The 20046-nt window shown below is 47.2% G+C and overlaps 1 protein-coding gene across 3 annotated transcripts in view; it reads right to left on the bottom strand.

Annotated features, from left to right (window-relative positions):
* The window catches only part of scn5lab (sodium channel, voltage gated, type V-like, alpha b), a 501419-nt gene that overhangs the window by 316902 nt on the left and 164471 nt on the right, over positions 1-20046 (bottom strand). For all 3 annotated transcript variants that reach the window (XM_072576302.1, XM_072576305.1, XM_072576304.1), the window contains exons 9-11: positions 16681-16744; positions 8648-8789; positions 7439-7648 (exon numbers count right to left, since the gene is read on the bottom strand). In XM_072576302.1, the coding sequence (XP_072432403.1) occupies positions 7439-7648; positions 8648-8789; positions 16681-16744 (416 nt within the window). The remainder of the gene's footprint in view (positions 1-7438; positions 7649-8647; positions 8790-16680; positions 16745-20046) is intronic.

Genomic DNA, 20046 nt, shown 5'->3' with positions numbered 1-20046 from the left:
AGCACTCCTCCACTAATTCACTACCCCAGCACTCCACCACTAATTCACTCCCCCAGCACTCCACCACTAATTCACTACCTTAGCACTCCACCACTAATTCACTACCCCAGCACTCCACCACTAATTCACTCCCCCAGCACTCCACCACTAATTCACTACCTCAGCACTCCTCCACTAATTCACTACCCCAGCACTCCTCCACTAATTCACTACCCCAGCACTCCACCACTAAGTCACTACCCCAGCACTCCACCACTAAGTCACTACCTCAGCACTCCACCACTAAGTCACTACCCCAGCACTCCACCACTAAGTCACGACCTCAGCACTCCACCACTAATTCACTACCTCAGCACTCCTCCACTAATTCACTACCCCAGCACTCCTCCACTAATTCACTACCCCAGCACTCCACCACTAAGTCACTACCTCAGCACTCCACCACTAATTCACTACCCCAGCACTCCTCCACTAATTCACTACCCCAGCACTCCACCACTAATTCACTACCCCAGCACTCCACCACTAATTCACTACCCCAGCACTCCATCACTAATTCACTACCCCAGCACTCCACCACTAATTCACTACCCCAGCACTCCTCCACTAATTCACTACCCCAGCACTCCACCACTAATTCACTACCCCAGCACTCCACCACTAATTCACTACCCCAGCACTCCACCACTAATTCACTACCCCAGCACTCCACCACTAATTCACTACCCCAGCACTCCACCACTAAGTCACTACCTTAGCACTCCACCACTTATTCACTACCCCAGCACTCCTCCACTAATTCACTACCCCAGCACTCCACCACTAATTCACTACCTCAGCACTCCACCACTAATTCAATACCCCAGCACTCCACCACTAATTCACTACCTCAGCACTCCACCACTAATTCACTACCTTAGCACTCCACCACTAATTCACTACCCCAGCACTCCTCCACTAATTCACTACCCCAGCACTCCACCACTTAGTCACTACCTCAGCACTCCACCACTTAGTCACTACCTCAGCACTCCACCACTAATTCACTACCTCAGCACTCCACCACTAATTCACTACCTCAGCACTCCACCACTAATTCACTACCCCAGCACTCCACCACTTAGTCACTACCTCAGCACTCCACCACTTAGTCACTACCTCAGCACTCCACCACTAATTCACTACCTCAGCACTCCACCACTAATTCACTACCTCAGCACTCCACCACTAATTCACTACCCCAGCACTCCACCACTAATTCACTACCTCAGCACTCCACCACTAATTCACGACCTCAGCACTCCACCACTAATTCACTACCTCAGCACTCCACCACTTAGTCACTACCTCAGCACTCCACCACTAATTCACTACCTCAGCACTCCACCACTTAGTCACTACCTCAGCACTCCACCACTAATTCACTACCTCAGCACTCCACCACTAATTCACTACCTCAGCACTCCACCACTTAGTCACTACCTCAGCACTCCACCACTAATTCACTACCTCAGCACTCCACCACTAATTCACTACCTCAGCACTCCACCACTAATTCACTACCCCAGCACTCCACCACTAATTCACTACCCCAGCACTCCACCACTAATTCACTACCCCAGCACTCCACCACTAATTCACTACCTCAGCACTCCACCACTAATTCACTACCTCAGCACTCCACCACTTAGTCACTACCTCAGCACTCCACCACTAATTCACTACCCCAGCACTCCACCACTAATTCACTACCCCAGCACTCCACCACTAATTCACTACCTCAGCACTCCACCACTAATTTCACTACCCCAGCACTCCACCACTAATTCACTACCCCAGCACTCCAGCACTAATTCACAACCCCAGCACTTCACCACCAATTCACTACCTCAGCACTCCACCACTAATTCACTACCCCAGCACTCCAGCACTAATTCACTACCCCAGCACTTCACCACCAATTCACTACCCCAGCACTCCACCACTAATTCACTACCTCAGCACTCCACCACTAATTCACTACCTCAGCACTCCACCACTAATTCACTACCTCAGCACTCCACCACTAATTCACTACCTCAGCACTCCACCACTAATTCACTACCCCAGCACTCCACCACTAATTCACTACCCCAGCACTCCACCACTAATTCACTACCCCAGCACTCCACCACTAATTCACTACCTCAGCACTCCACCACTAATTCACTACCCCAGCACTCCACCACTAATTCACTCCCCCAGCACTCCACCACTTAGTCACTACCCCAGCACTCCACCACTAATTCACTACCTCAGCACTCTACCACTAATTCACTACCTCAGCACTCCACCACTAATTTACTACCTCAGCACTCCACCACTAATTCACTACCCCAGCACTCCACCACTAATTCACTACCCCAGCACTCCACCACTAATTCATTACCCCAGCACTCCACCACTAATTCACTACCTCAGCACTCCACCAATAATTCACTACCCCAGCACTCCACCACTAATTCACTACCCCAGCACTCCACCACTAATTCACTACCTTAGCACTCCACCACTAATTCACTACCCCAGCACTCCACCACTAATTCACTACCCCAGCACTCCACCACTAAGTCACTACCTCAGCACTCCACCACTAAGTCACTACCCTAGCACTCCTCCACGAATTCACTACCCCAGCACTCCACCACTAATTCACTACCTCAGCACTCCACCACGAATTCACTACCCCAGCACTCCTCCACGAATTCACTACCCCAGTACTCCACCACTACTTCACTACCTCAGCACTCCACCACTAATTCATTACCTCAGCACTCCACCACTAATTCACTACCTCAGCACTCCATCACTAATTCACTACCTCAGCACTCCACCACTAATTCACTACCCCAGCACTCCACCACTAATTCACTACCCCAGCACTCCTCCACTAATTCACTACCTCAGCACTCCACCACTAATTCACTACCTCAGCACTCCTCCACTAATTCACTACCCCAGCACTCCACCACTAATTCACTACCACAGCACTCCACCACTAATTCACTACCCCAGCACTCCACCACTAATTCACTACCTCAGCACTCCACCACTAATTCACTACCCCAGCACTCCACCACTAATTCACTACCTCAGCACTCCACCACTAATTCACTACCCCAGCACTGCTCCACTAATTCATTACCTCAGCACTCCACCACTAATTCACTACCTCAGCACTCCACCACTAATTCACTACCCCAGCACTCCACCACTAATTCACTACCCCAGCACTCCACCACTAATTCACTACCCCAGCACTCCTCCACTAATTCACTACCCCAGCACTCCACCACTAATTCACTACCCCAGCACTCCTCCACTAATTCACTACCTCAGCACTCCTCCACTAATTCACTACCTCAGCACTCCACCACTAATTCACTACCTCAGCACTCCACCACTAATTCACTACCTCAGCACTCCACCACTAATTCACTACCCCAGCACTCCACCACTAATTCACTACCTCAGCACTCCTCCACTAATTCACTACCTCAGCACTCCACCACTAATTCACTACCCCAGCACTCCACCACTAATTCACTACCTCAGCACTCCACCACTAATTCACTACCCCAGCACTCCACCACTAATTCACTACCCCAGCACTCCACCACTAATTCACTACCCCAGCACTCCACCACTAATTCACTACCTCAGCACTCCACCACTAAGTCACGACCTCAGCACTCAACCACGAATTCACTACCTCAGCACTCCACCACTAATTCACTACCCCAGCACTCCACCACAAATTCACTACCTCAGCACTCCACCACTAATTCACTACCTCAGCACTCCACCACTAATTCACTACCCCAGCACTCCACCACAAATTCACTACCTCAGCACTCCACCACTAATTCACTACCCCAGCACTCCACCACTAATTCACTACCTCAGCACTCCACCACTAATTCACTACCCCAGCACTCCACCACAAATTCACTACCTCAGCACTCCACCACTAATTCACTACCTCAGCACTCCTCCACTAATTCACTACCCCAGCACTCCACCACTAATTCGCTACCCCAGCACTCCACCACTAAGTCACTACCTCAGCACTCCACCACTAATTCACTACCTCAGCACTCCACCACTAATTCACTACCTCAGCACTCCACCACTAATTCACTACCTCAGCACTCCTCCACTAATTCACTACCCCAGCACTCCACCACTAATTCACTACCCCAACACTCCACCACTAATTCACTACCCCAACACTCCACCACTAATTCACTACCCCAGCACTCCACCACTAATTCACTACCTCAGCACTCCTCCACTAATTCACTACCCCAACACTCCTCCACTAATTCACTACCCCAGCACTCCACCACTAATTCACTACCCCAACACTCCACCACTAATTCACTACCCCAACACTCCACCACTAATTCACTACCCCAACACTCCACCACTAATTCACTACCCCAGCACTCCACCACTAATTCACTACCTCAGCACTCCTCCACTAATTCACTACCCCAACACTCCTCCACTAATTCACTACCCCAGCACTCCACCACTAATTCACTACCCCAACACTCCACCACTAATTCACTACCCCAACACTCCACCACTAATTCACTACCTCAGCACTCCTCCACTAATTCACTACCCCAGCACTCCACCACTAATTCACTACCTCAGCACTCCTCCACTAATTCACTACCCCAACACTCTTCCACTAATTCACTACCCCAACACTCCACCACTAATTCACTACCCCAGCACTCCACCACTAATTCACTACCTCAGCACTCCTCCACTAATTCACTACCCCAACACTCCACCACTAATTCACTACCTCAGCACTCCACCACTAATTCACTACCTCAGCACTCCTCCACTAATTCACTACCCCAACACTCCTCCACTAATTCACTACCCCAACACTCCACCACTAATTCACTACCTCAGCACTCCACCACTAATTCACTACCCCAACACTCCACCACTAATTCACTACCTCAGCACTCCACCACTAATTCACGACCCTAGCACTCCACCACTAATTCACTACCTCAGCACTCCACCACTAATTCACTACCTCAGCACTCCACCACTAATTCACTACCTCAGCACTCCACCACTAATTCACTACCTCAGCACTCAACCACGAATTCACTACCCCAACACTCCACCACTAATTCACTACCTCAGCACTCAACCACGAATTCACTACCTCAGCACTCCACCACGAAATCACTACCCCACCACTCCACCACTAATTCACTACCCCAGCATTCCACCACTAATTCACTACCTCAGCACTCCACCACTAATTCACTACCTCAGCACTCCACCACTAATTCACTACCCCAGCACTCCACCACTAATTCACTACCTTAGCACTCCACCACTAATTCACTACCTCAGCCCTCCACCACTAATTCACTACCCCAGCACTCCACCACTAATTCACTACCTCAGCACTCCACCACTAATTCACTACCTCAGCACTCCACCACTAATTCACTACCCCAGCACTCTACCACTAATTCACGACCCTAGCACTCCACCACTAATTCACTACCTCAGCACTCCACCACTAATTCACTACCTCAGCACTCCACCACTAATTCACTACCTCAGCACTCAACCACGAATTCACTACCCCAACACTCCACCACTAATTCACTACCTCAGCACTCCATCACTAATTCACTACCTCAGCACTCCACCACTAATTCACTACCTCAGCACTCAACCACGAATTCACTACCTCAGCACTCCACCACGAAATCACTACCCCACCACTCCACCACTAATTCACTACCTCAGCATTCCACCACTAATTCACTACCTCAGCACTCCACCACTAATTCACTACCTCAGCACTCCACCACTAAGTCACTACCCCAGCACTCCTCCACTAATTCACTACCTCAGCACTCCACCACTAATTCACTACCCCAGCACTCCACCACTAATTCACTACCCCAACACTCCACCACTAATTCACTACCCCAGCACTCCCCCACTAATTCAATACCTTCGTACCTTGGGTATCATCTAGGCTAATGTATGTGGCTGTGCTCATTTGGCGTACAGTCCTTCCAAACCAAAGCTGGGTGTATCACCTTGGCGACTTGCTCTTCCCTGACCTGGTGTGGTTTTGGGCATGTTTTGCGCTATTTTGGAACCATGGTGGGGGGAGAAAATACAGTGACCATTTTACCCATTTAACTGTCTCGGATAAATGTTAAGCACAGCAAGATCCAAATTCTATCCCTTGATGTCAGAGCAAAAGTCCTTTGCACTAGTTTCTACATCCAGCCTGAAGGACCTATCTCAATTTGAGATGGTGGCCAGTTGTCATTGGGTTGGCAGCATTTCTGTAGCTAATGGGTCACCAGGCAGCCTGGGGCACTGGAAGACTGGGAGACTAAGTTAAAGCCCAGGTCCTGTCTCCCCTTTTCCCTGCTGCACGGTCTGAGCTCCCTTCCATTTCACAGAGCGGTCAGGTACTTCTGCCATATTTAGGCAGAGTCAGTTTCTGGGCATGATACGTACCACGTCGAGATATTTTTATGATGCAGTGTTCTTACTGCACTCATTGCTGAGATCCCCTCAGAAATCTGGAAGATCACCACAGACGCCACCATCACCCCCACCAACCAACCCCCCCCCCTCCCCCAGCTTAGCCTAGTTGTCACTGTACAATGTGAAATTCTCATCCTTGTCTCCCCATCACTCCCAGCCATGCCCTTTCTCTGTGACCTCCTCCAGCTCGACAAACCACCTTGAACTCTGCATTCCCCCACTCCAACCTCTTACAGTCATAGAGTCGTACAGCAGGGAAACAGGCCTTTCGGTCCAATATGTCCATGCCGACCAGATATCCCAACCCAAACTAGTCACACCTGTCAGCACCCGGCCCAATTGTACCAGCCTCCACCACTTCCTCTGGCACCTCATTCCATACACGCGCCACCCTTTGCATGAAAAGGTTGCATCTTAGGTCTCTTTTATATCCTTTTATAACCTATGCCATCTAGTTCTGGACTGCCCCACCCCAGGGAAGAGACTTTGTCTATTTATCCTATCCATGCCCCTCATGATTTTATAAACCTCTATAAGGTCATCCCTCAGCCTCTGACAGTCCAGGGAAAACAGCCCTAGGCTATTCAGCAAGTCCCTGTAGCTCGAATCCTGATTTCCTGCTGACCCACCTTTGCAACCATTTTATCTTTGCCCCTCTCGCCCTGGAGTTCCCTCCCTTGGGCCTTCATCTGTCTGCCTCTCTCCTGAAGAATCTAAATTTCTGACCCAGGCTCTCAGTCACGTCCATTCTGACCTGTGGCTTGACGTTGCACTTTGACAATGCCCCTGCGGTGATACCGGCTCTATTCAATTACGGTATGCTGTCAACCAAAATGAGTACCTGTTCTGCCTGTTCCTGCTGTTTCCGGAGCTGCTCCATCGCCTGCTGAAATTCTTTCTCTTTCTGCACTTTCTCTGCAATGGTGGCCTGGTTTTGCTCATCGTAGGCCATGGCAACGACAGCCAGGATCAGGTTAATCAGGTAGAAAGACCCAAGGAAGATGACAAAGACAAAAAACAGCATGTAGGCCTTGCCGGCGGATCGCAGAATCTATGATTCCAGGGCAGAAAAGAAAGATGAATGAAATGTGGTGTTACTACGGCTTTAAGCAGTGTATTTTGTCCTGGTTTTATTTTTGAAGTGCAGAGGTGCTGGGCAGTCTACCAGAGTCATGAGAATAAACAGTTCATGGCGCAGTGGGGGTTTCTTTTATAAAGTTGGAACAATAGAAGCAGCCTGGATGGGTGAGGTCAAGCTCCCATAGGATCCTTAGTTTTAACTTTCAGCACCTATTGCTGGGGTCTGAGCAAGGTTGAAGCTGGGGTAATTCTTTACTGGCTCTTACCCTCTCTCAGAATTTTCTCTTGGTCTTTCTTTCCCTCCTGGGCTGCCGGAGTTGCATTTGAGGCAATCTGTGTTCTGAATTTGACTTTTTGCCGAGGGTGTTGATGGTGTGTTACTATATTGCAACAGTTAACTAGCAATAGTTACCATATCAATTAGAATCCCTTCAGCCCAACAAGTCCACACCAACCCTTCGGAGAGTAGCCTACCCAGACCCATTCACTGGCATTTAACGCCTGACTGATGCACCCAACCAACATATCCCTGAAAACTGTGGACAATTTAGCATGGCCAATCCACCTAACCTGCACATCTTTGGACTGTGGGAGGAAACCGGAGCACCTGGTAACCTACATAGTCAGTCGCCCGAGGCTGGAATCGAAACTGGATCCTTGGCGCTGTGAGGCCACAATGCTAACCACTGAGCCAGAATACCACTTATCTCTGTTATGCTGTTAAGTTTCCCAATGGAGTTAGTTTATTCCAATTTCTTCTTTCCTTTTGTTGTATTTTAAGTATAGTGGATAAATAAAGTGTGTTTTGCTTTGAAATCCAGTAGCTTGACCTGTTGAATTGGATCGAGAATAGAACACCTTACATTCACCTTTTGGTCTACAGTATCTTCTGAATATTTTGAAGGGCTTTGGCCTAGTCCATAACAGAGAGGTCACGGGAATGGGACAAACGGGCAGCAACGCCACTAACCTGGTGGTAAAGATTCTCCCAGAAATCCTGGGTCATCAGACGGAAGAGTGAGAGAAAGGCCCAGCCGAAGTTATCAAAACTGGTGTAGTCATAATCCGGATTCCTTCCAGCTTTCAAACACGTATAACCCACAGGGCACTTCCTGCCAAAACCGAAAGAACACCCCAAAGTAAAATAAATTACACTCAGTTCAAAGAAATTTCCAACTATTTCAGGCAGAAGGTTGAGGGAGAGAGATAAGTAAAGGAGTGGATTCCTGTCCTGTTGTAGAGATAGGCTTGGCTGAAAAGGTTTTGAGTCAATCTGTGAAGTTACTGTCAGCTCTGTAGCCACATGTTGGCGTTCTACTGAGCGGACCTTCCAACTCCCTGAGGCTGCTGTTCTATCACCTTACTGTCGTGCAACACAGGTTACTAAGAGATCTGGCCTCAAATTGCATTAAGAGCCCAAAGTCCCACACCAGACTGTTATTTCTGACAGGGTTGACACAGTCAAAAATCAATCAGCCTTGCTGCGAGCAGGCCCATGTTAACAAAACACAAGGAATGGGGGTCGGGGGGGGGGGGGGGGGGGGGGGTTAATCAAAATGGAGGAATAGTGTTCATGCTGCAGGTGAAAACCTACACAAACTGGAGGAACAGCATCGCAATGTCTGCTTATTCACACCTATCAATAGCACTTGTTTTGTGCCTATATCTCTCCTTGACCACCATTAGCACTCCATTTGCCCTCTTCTTCACCATGTGTTCCACTCGCTCCTTCCCCCTCTTTGTCAACAGTGTAAAATCACCATTTTCCTGAACTGTCAGTTCCAAAGAAAAGCCATAGCAGGCTCAAAACGTCAAATTTGTTTCTCTCTCCACAGACATTGCTGGGATTCTCCAGCACTTCTTAAAAACTCTAAATCGCCATATCAGCAATAGATATATGCAAATTAGGAGGAGGTGTGGCCATGCATTCCCTCAGGTGGGTTCTATCCTTCAACAAGGTCATGGCTGATCCAGTCATTCAATACTTCTACATACTCACGATAACCTTTCACCCCCTTGTTTCTGGAGAACCTATCTGTCTTTGCTTTAAAAATATTCAGAGATTCTGCTTCCATTGTTGAGTCAGGAGAAAATTCCACGGAGCATTTGACCCACTGTGAGAAATTAAATCCTCTCCATCTCCTTATTCTTCAACCGTGACCACTCATTCTAAAATCCCCCACGAAAAGAAATATCTTCTCCTTGTGCTCTCATGTCTCCTCAGGTTCTGATATGTTTCAGACAAGAGGCTAACCGTGAGGAGATTCACCGGTGTGTTGCCTGGGCGGGAGTGAGACAGCTATGCAGAAAGACTAGATAGGCTTGGGGCTGTTTTCCTCAGAGCAGGGAAGGCTGGAGGATGAGCTGATTGAGGTATACTAAGGAGGTAGATCAGTGAGATAGGGAGAAGATATTCCCCCTTAGTCCAGGGATTGATAACCAGTAGGCATAATTTTAAAATAAGGAGCATGAGGTTTAGAAGGGATTTGGGGAAACCTTCTTTCTCCCAGACAGTGATGGGAGACTTGGATCCCCCAGACTTGGATCTCTCTGACAAAAAATGTAGGAGAGGCTGGAACCCTCAAGACATTTGACAACTATTTAGCTGAATGAAATAACTCTACAGAGGTCAGTATCCCATCACCAAGTCCCCCTTCATTTACACATGGAGAGTCATTAACACTGATCCAGCTCCCTCAGAGCCAGCTCTCAGAGTGAACAGAATCTCGAACACTCCTATTTATATCTGTCAGCCGGGGCTCCCTGACTGAACCAGGTTAACAGCCCCAATCAGGGAACCCGTATTCTATGAGGTCCATTTGGCTGACCTTGTTACAACGATGACAATGGACACTAGAAATTACAAACAAATTGCTGGGAAAAGCTCAGCAGGTCTGGCGGCATCAGTGGAGAGAAATCAGAGCTAATGTTTCAGGTCCAGTAACCCTTCTTCAGAAGCCAGAATTTGAAATGACATAGCATACAAGGTTAGGACCAAGTTTTGGAAAATGGGATTAGAACACAGAGATGCTTGGTGACCAGTGCGGACACAAGGGTCTCTTTCTGTGCTGCAACAACCCTATGACGATAGCTCTCAGTTGCCTCTTACTCTTCCATACTCCAGTGAATACAGGCCTAGCCTGTCCAACCTTTCCTTAGAAGATAACCCACCCATTCCAGGTATTTGTCAAACAAACTTTCAATTAATCAATCTTCAACATTAATACCTGTTCTATTACAGAAAAGAAGGCTCTGTTGAAAGAAGGGAAATTGAAGTGTTTTAGTCGGATCGCTATGTAGTGGTGAGCTGCGATTATGAAGCATGTTGTCTCACTGAGCTACTGTCACAGTGCAGCTTTGGCTCAGTGTATTGCTCACCTCCAGTCCCCTCCCTCAACCCTGATTCATTTCTGTGGAGTTGTTACGGGATTCACTCAATTCTTTGCCCATATCACGTGGCCAACAATTGTGATCCTCACCATCACAAGAGATGACACCACAATTGATGGTATAGTCAACAGTGAAGAATGGCTATCTCAGAGTAAAATGGGATCTCAGACAACTGGGCCAGTGGGCCGAAGAATGGCAGGTGGAGTTTAATGCAGATAAATGCAAGATGTTGCATTTTGGTAAGACAAACCAGGGCAGGAGTTACACAGTTAATGGTACAGCCCTGGGTGGTGCTGTCAAGAGAAGATGCAGGCACACAGTTCCGTGAAAGCGGTGTCACGGGTAGATAGGGTGGTGAAGAAGGTTCTTGGCACACTTGTCTTCATCGGTTAGAGCACCGAGTACAGGAGTCATGTTGTAGATGTACAAGACATTGGTGAGGCCACATTTGGAGTACTGATCATTCCTGATGAAGGTCTTATGCCCGAAATATTATTTTTCTGCTCCTCAGATGCTTCCTGATCTGCTGTGCTTTTCCAGCACCACACTCTTCGACTACAATTCTGATCACCCTGCTGTAGAGAGGATTTTAATTACCGGGAAAGGGTGTAAAAAAGATTTTCAAGGATGTTACTGAGACTCAGTGGGCTTACTCCCCTTCCTGTTTCTTACAATGTTACGTTACATCCTCTATCATGGTGAGTTGACATAGCAGGGGTGGATGCAGACCAAACCTAGAGCTTAAAGGATGACATTAAGGAAACAGTTGGGTTGAGGGATGACTCAGGTGATTTGTGAAAGGGATATATTGGGTCATGTTTCGTGGTCAGTATATCAACATTACTCTAAGAGACATACTCAATGAATCATCGCTCTATCTTAGCATAATGACCTGAGGGTATAAAAATCTCACAGTCCAAACATGTTACCGTTAGGTGGATTGGCCATGCTGGACTTCCCCATAGTGAGCAGGATAGGTGGGTAAACTGTGGCAAATATGGAGTTACAGAAAAACAGTAGGATTCACAGGACATACAGCAGCTCTGTAGTTAGCACTGCTGCCTCACACCACCAGGCACCAGGGTTCAATTCCTGCCTCAGGCAACTTTCTCTATGGACTTTGCACATTCTCCCCGTGTCTGTGTGGGTTTCCTCCAGGTGCTCCGGTTTCCTCCCACAATCCAAAGATGTGCAGGTCAGGTGGATTGGCCATGCTAAATCACACATCGTGTCGAGGAATGTTTAGGTTAGATGGATTAGCCATGGGAAATGCAGGGTTAGTGGAGTAGGTGTGGATCTGGGTGGGATGCTCTTTGGAGAGTTGGTGTGGACTTAATGGGCCAAAAGGCCTGCTTCCACACCATAGGGATTCTATGATTCTCTTCAGAGGGTTGGTGCAGACATAATGGGCCAAATGGCCTCTAACTCCACTATAGGGAATTCTATAATTATTTGTGACATGATATTTTGCTAGGAGCATACTCCTGTTGTAACCTCATAACATAATATCAGCCCAGATACTTCGGTCTGAGGAATATAATGCTTGCATTTAACAGGCAATTACAATAAACATCTTTTTGGAATTTTCAATAAATATCCATTCCCAGTTTCTTATGTTGTGAGAGAAGACATGAGCAGTGTTGCCTCAGGTAAAAACACCTTACTGGATACAAACCCACATCAGGATAGAGCAGAGGCAAAGAAACCACATCCTTCAGTGGGGAAGCCCAGGACAAAAAGGGACATGATTCGAGTGAGGAGGAAGCACTTTCTCCCAGAGGAGATGGTGACAATCTCATCCCCAGTGGAGGCTGGAACTTTCTAGACTGAGAGTGATAGTTTGCTTATTGCTATCAATGGCACTTGGAGCTCAGGCACGTGGAGTCAAAGCCTCTCGTAGACCAGCTATGAGATTGGTGGAGTAGGCTTACAATTAGCAATATAAAACAGTCTTTAAAAAAATGTTATCTGGCTCAGCTCCTTAAAAAGCAGCAAAGTATCATCATAGGAATCAAAACTCAAGTAACTAAAATCTTTTCCAACACAAAAAAGGCAAACTGAGGTGGCCACAATAAGAATCTGTTTATTTTTCTCCATAGTGCAGACAGCTTAAGTAGCCCATAATCACTGCATGGATGAAGGTAGCTGTCATCGCCATGGCAACACCAACGAAGGCAGCTTCTGCTTGGGAAAATTACTATATGTGAAGTCTGTTCACCCCTTCCCTGGTCAGAGAGAGCATTTATGAGGAGAAACCACCACCATTTCCCACAAACAGAGACAGAGAGAGATGGAGAAATACTTCATCAATGATGAGGATTGCAAACCACAACCTGTAGGCCTCAGTCCCTATTCCGAACAACGTCACATCAACCAACGGTCAATTAATATTCTCACACATTAGGTGCCTCACTGAATCTGATCAGCTCAAATACTGTTCAGTGCACACTGCTGCCAGTTTGTTTTTTATTCGTTCCTGGGATATGGGCGACCCAGGCTGGGCCCATTGCTGTGGCTACCCTTGAGAAGGTGGTGGTGAGCTGCCTTCTTGAACCGCTGCAGTCCATGTGTTGTAAGTTATTAATGTCAATAACTATTAACCCTGTTTGTGAGGGAGTTCCAGGACTTTGACCCAGTGACACTGAAGGAACACCAATATACATCTGAGGGAGACAGTGGCAGAATGACCATGTGAATGAACTAATAATGCAGAATTGAAAAATGTGTTGGTGGAAAAGCGCAGCAGGTCAGGCAGCATCCAAGGAGCAGGAGAATCGACGTTTCGGGCATCAGCCCTTCAGCCCGAATCGTCGATTCTCCTGCTCCTTGGCTGCTGCCTGACCTGCTGCGCTTTTCCAGCAACATATTTTTCAGCTCTGATCTCCAGCATCTGCTGTCCTCACTTTCTCTTAATAATGCAGAATACCAGGATAATGTTCCAGGGGCAAGGGTTCAAATCCCACCTCGGCAAACATTGAAATTTGAATTCAATAAAACCTGGAATAAAAATTATGTGACCATTGGTGATTGTTGCAAAAAAAAACCCATTGTGTTCAAGGGAAAGGAAATCCCTGGTCAGACTCCAGACCCACAGCAATGTGGTTGACTCTTAACTGCCCTCTGGGCAGCTAGGAGTGGGCAGAAAATGATTGCCTGGACAACAACACCCATACCTCATGAATCAACAAAGAAAAGGAGATTGGCTTGGAACTTGCAGGGGGTGGTGTTCCCATATATCTGCTGCCCTTATCCTTCTAGATGGAAGTGGTCATGGGTTTGGACGGTGGTGTCTGAGGATCCTTTGGTGAATTTCTGCAGAGCATCTTGTCGATAGTACACACTGCTGCTACTGAGCGTTGGTGGCAGAGGGAATGACTGCTTGTGGACGCTAGTGCTAATCTAGCAGGTTACTTTGTCCTGGATGGTGTAAAACCTCTTGAGTGTTGTTGGGGCTGCAACCATCCAGGCAACTGGGGAGTATTCCATCACACTCCTGCCTTGTACCTTGGAGATGGTGGACAGGCATTGGGGTGTCAGAAGGTGCAGGATTCATTGCCTTTTATTATTCACTCCTGGGTTGAGGGTGTCGCTGGCTGGACCAGCATTTATTGTCCATCCCTAGTTGCCCTTGAGAAGATGGTGGTGAACTGCCAACTTGAACCGCTTCAGTCTATATGCCCGCCCTGCACTTGCAGCCACTGTATTTTATGAAACATTCAGTTCTGTTTCTCATCAGGACGCTACAGATTCCCAACTAAAGCACTGATATCTGGCAAGAGAGTACGTATTTCACAAAACCTACGTGAAGTCAGCTTATACTGCAACTGAATAGGGGCCTCACTCATTCATTTTTGGTTTATATTACAAGCTGATGAGGGTAATTGAATTTAGTGCTTCAAAATAATCAGAAATCCCTGCCTTTCTGAGTGATGGGAGGATTTTAGAGGCTAAGAATTTTAAAGTGGCTGCAGCACTCCTTCCACTGTACAATGGCAGTAACATCTCAATTTGCTCACAATGAATGGGATTCATTTGTTCACATGAGTCTGGGAGGAAAGGCAGCCGAACTGGAACCAGTTGACAACTGGAGACCGGAGAGATTGATTGGACAACTGGTTTTATTTGAGAGCCTCAGGCACTCACATCAGGAAAATCGATCAGTCGCATGGAATGCAACAGAACCCAGAGGCAGCTCACCACCATCTCCCGAAGGGGCAATTAGGGATGGGCAATAAATGCTGGTCAAAGTGTTGCACAAAAAAAAAGAAGAACTTTGTCCAGTCAAATGTAGATGCTTTGGAGAGTGTACAGAAAAGGTTTACTAAGGTGTAGACTTGTCTGGGGGATTTAAGATATGAAGCAAGGTTAAATAGATCGGGTTTGTTTTCACCGGAACACAGGAGCTTGAGGGGTGACCTGATAGAAGTTGATAAGATTGTGTATGGCAGGGATAGAGTGGAAAGTATGAGGCTTTTTCCCAGAATGGGAGGGTCAATCACCAGGGGGCACAGGTTCATCGAGTTGGGGGGAGGGGGGTGGAGGGGGAGCTGGAGTTTAAAAGAGATGTGTGAGGCAGGTTTTTCACACAAAGGGTGGTGAGTGCCTGGAACACGCTGACAGAGGTGGAAGCATTCAAGAAGCACCTGGGTGAATACATGAATAGGAAGGGAATAGAGGGATATGGATCCCGGAAGTGACGACAGTTTTAGTATGCAAAATGTGAGTGCAGGCTTGGAGGGCCGAAGGGACTGTTCCTGTGCTGTATCGCTCTTTGTTCTTTGTTTCTCTACTTTTCAAACTAATAGCTGGATTTCCAAAGTCAATCAACTGACAGTTTGATTCCTAATTTAGTCAGTTTACACTTTCCCACACTAGGCCCATAGCTATTTGTTATGACATTTCAAGTGCTTATCCAAGGACTTTTTAAAAGTTGTAATGTTTCTTCGCTCCCAGGCAGTGCATTCCAGATCCCCCCCCACCACTCTCTGGTGAAAAGGCATTCTCTCCAATGCCTGCTAAACCTCCTGTCTTTCACATTAAAATTTGCTCCTTTGTTATTGACTACTTGACTGTGTGGAACAGCTGCTTTCCATCCACCATGTCCATGTGCCTCATAATCTTACACACCTCGATCATGTTCCCCCCCTCCCCTAACAACCTTCTCTGCCCCATAGAAAACAACCCAAGCTTCTCCTGCCTCTCTTCATCACTCTGTCCCAGGCAACGTCCTGGTGAATCTCCTCTGCACCCCTTCCAGTCTAATCACATCCTTCCTCTCGTGTGCTGACCAAAACCGCACACAGTCCTCCAGCTGTGACCAAACACAAAAGTTCTGTGCAGCTCCAACGTAATGTCCCTGCTTTTATAATCTACATCATGACTGACAAAGACAAGCGAGACAGGCATCAGCCTGCAAGGAAATGCATGGGCCATGCTCTGTGACAAATGCTATTTGCTCAGGTGTGGACACAGGACTTTAAAGGGGACCACCCTCTCAGAGAAAATAGACCATTACACAGACCATTGAAACATGAAGAGGTAATTGGGACCAGCAATGGCCTGGATATTATCTGGTGCATAAACCTCAGAAGACAGTGTAATTATTGCACTCACCCAGCATCTGTGTTGTTTCCACAAAGTAAGGCATCCTTCTTGCCCTCGAGATACAAGTGGTTTTCTGAATGAAAACAAAATTGAAAGCAGTATTAGTTTATAACTTATCTTGGCCCCCAGCAAGCAAAATATATATATCTAAACCTTTATTTGATTTAATTTGATTTATTGTTGCTACATGTACCTCGGTACAGTGAAAAGTTTTCAAAGCGCACGAGGGTAATAGAACAGAGTGAGGAATATAATGTTCAAGCTGCAGAGATGGTGCACAGAGAGCGAGATCAACATTAAACTTAAATCATATAAATTGCATTTTATTTATTTTGTTTGTCGGGCACCGGTTTGGACTGATCATAGCAACAACAATGAGAACTTGCATTTATACAGCACCTATCCCATCATTCAATGCCTCACGGAAGTGCTATGAGACAGACGTTGACACTGAGACACATAAGCAGGTAACAGGACAGTGGCCAATACCTGGGTCATAGACGTAAGTTTTAAGAAACTACATAAGAGGAGGAGGAAGAGGTAGAGAGGTGGGACTGGGAATTGCAGAGGACAGCTGAAGAGAACTGTGGCCAACAGTGTGGCAATTAAAACCAGTGAGTCACTACAGGCCAGTTGTTTGGAGAATGCAATTATTTTGGAGCATTAAAGATGCTGAAGGCAAAGGGAGCGCTGTATACCTAGAGGAGGTACAGCAATGGGGAGGATTGGAGGGATGGAGACGTTACTGAGGTGGTTGAGTATTGTAGAGGTTACAGAGATAGAGGGGTTCTAGGGGTTGGAGGAAGTTACAGAGATAGAGGGGTTCTGTGGGTTGAAGGAGGTTACAAAGATAGAGGGGTTCTGTGGGTTGAAGGAGGTTACAGAGATAGAGGGGTTCTGGGGGTTGGAGGAGGTTACAGAGATAGAGGGGTTCTGGGGGTTGGAGGAGGTTACAGAGATAGAGGGGTTCTGTGGGTTGGAGGAGGTTACAGAGATTGAGGGGTTCTGTGGGTTGGAGGAGGTTACAGAGATAGATGGGTTCTGGGGGTTGGAGGAGGTTACAGAGATAGAGGGGTTGTAGGGGCTGGAGGAGGTTACTGAGATAGAGGGATTGTAGGGGCTGGAGGAGGTTACAGAGATAGAGGGGTTGTAGGGGCTGGAGGAGGTTACTGAGATGGGCTTGTAAGAACTGGAAGAGGTTATAAAGATGGGGAATGTTGTAGGGGCAGGAAGAGGTTACAGAGATAGGGAGAGCAGTAGCTATTTTCAAAATGAATGCAGAGTTGCGTAATGATATAAAGGAGCCCACTGTCAGCTTAGGAGAGGCAGTAAAATGGTGGACAATGGGTCAGACTGTCCTATTATATATCTGGAAATGAGAATTCTACTATTTGTAAAGTCAATTGCATCTCAAACTGAACTCAGCTTGCAGCTTTGGAATCAACGTACCTGTAGGTGCTAAGATGATAAACTCAAAAATCACATGACACTGGGTTATAATCCGACAGGTTGATTTGAAACCGCAATCTTTCAGAGCTTGAGGGAGGAACAGGGCTCCAGAAGCTTGTGGTTTCAAATGAACCTGCTGGAGTCTAACCTGGTGTGGAGTGGTTTTTGACTTTGTCCAACCCAGTTCAACACCAGCACCTCCACACTCGGATGATAAATCATAGAAGACAGAGGAGTACAGCACAGGAACAGGCCCTTCAGCCCATTATACCTGTGCTGACCATGATGTCATTCAAAACTCATCCCATCTGCCTGCACAAAGTCTGTATCCCTCTATTCCCTGTCTGTTCATATGTCTGTCTAAATGTCTCTCCAATGTTGCTGTCATAACTGCTTCTTCCACCTCCCACGGTAGCACGTTCCACCTACCACTATCTTCTCACATCTCCTTGAAACTCTCCCCCTCACATTAATCCTATGCCCCCTAACAGCTGACATCTCCACTTTGAGAATCTGATTACCCACCATGTCCATGCTCCTCAAACTTATATACCCCTATCAGATCACCCCTCAGCCTCTGACGCTCTAGTGAAAACAATCCAAGTTTGGCCAACCTCTCCTTATAGCTAATACACTCCAATCTCGGCAACATTTTGGTAAACCCCTTTAGTACTGTCTCCAAAACCTTCACATCCTTCCTGTGGTGTGGGGACCAGAACTGTGCACAAATACTTCAAATGTGGCCTAAGTCCATTTTTACACAGCTACAACATGACTTGCCAATTTTTGTACTCAATGCCCCCAGTCGATGAAGGCCAGCATGCTGTATGCCCTCTTCACCACCTTACCCACTTGTGGTGCCACTTTCAGGGAGCTATGGGTTGCACCTCAAGATCCCTCTGTATTACAATGCTCCGAATGACCCTGCCACATGTGTCTGTGTATATCTGTGTGCGTGTGTGTGTGCACGCATATACCTGTGTGTGTGTACATGCATGTGTCTGTGTATGTCTGCATATGTGCACATGTGTCTGTGTATGTCTGTGTTTGTGCACACGTGTCTGTGTCTGTGTGTGTGCACGCATGTGTCAGTGTATGTCTGTGTGTGCATGCACGCATGTGTCTGTGTGTGTGCACGCATGTGTCTGTGTATGTTTGTCAGTGTATGTGCGTGTGTGTGTGTGTGTGTGCGTGCGCATGTGTGTGCACTATCATTCCTTCCTTGAATCAGATGTGACCATCCCAGGGCTTTGACCTGTTCACTGCCCTTCAGAGCATTTAATCCCAGTGTCAAGCAAAGCAGAATAAGTGGCATTCACTGAGCGTCTTGCAGAGAGCCAGCATAAACACAGGGGGTCGAATGGCCTAATTCTAGACCGTAAGCATCCTGTGGTGCTAAAAAAAGGTCACTGAATCAATCGAGCCTTTTCATCAGACCACGTACAGTCTTCTGGAACATTCTCACTGGCCCAGCTTGCTTCTGACTCCAGTCCCAAACTATGTCGTGTCTTCTGAATGTACAGTAGAAGAGGCAGTGGGTCCTGCCCTTGCCCTGCTATGGAACCTATAATCAAACTGTAAAATCACAGAAGCTATCCTGAGCGAAGGCACCTGAAAAGCTAACCCCAATCCCACCTGTAACAGTTCACTGAAGAAAACTTTGGGAATGGTCAGCAGTGAGTTAAGGTCATATTACTGTCCCAGTTGCGATTTAATGCTAAGGAAGTTCAATCATTGCTAAAATGGCTTGCTGATCTACTCAAGGGGCTTCACCCCCATCTTGCTTCAAATGAACAGTAGGGCGTATTTGTTTAGACACAATGGCCATTCCAGTTTCCCCTTTCTGACAGTGCTAACTGTATTCCCAGTGGTTTCAGTGATTGCTGAGTCAAATACATTGTCACCTGCACAGCTCACTCGGCCATT

This window comes from Chiloscyllium punctatum, chromosome 8, assembly GCF_047496795.1.
Source record: "Chiloscyllium punctatum isolate Juve2018m chromosome 8, sChiPun1.3, whole genome shotgun sequence".
NCBI lineage: Eukaryota > Metazoa > Chordata > Chondrichthyes > Orectolobiformes > Hemiscylliidae > Chiloscyllium > Chiloscyllium punctatum.
The sequence above is the reverse complement of the archived record's forward strand: the minus strand, read 5'-3'. Positions and strand labels throughout refer to the sequence as shown.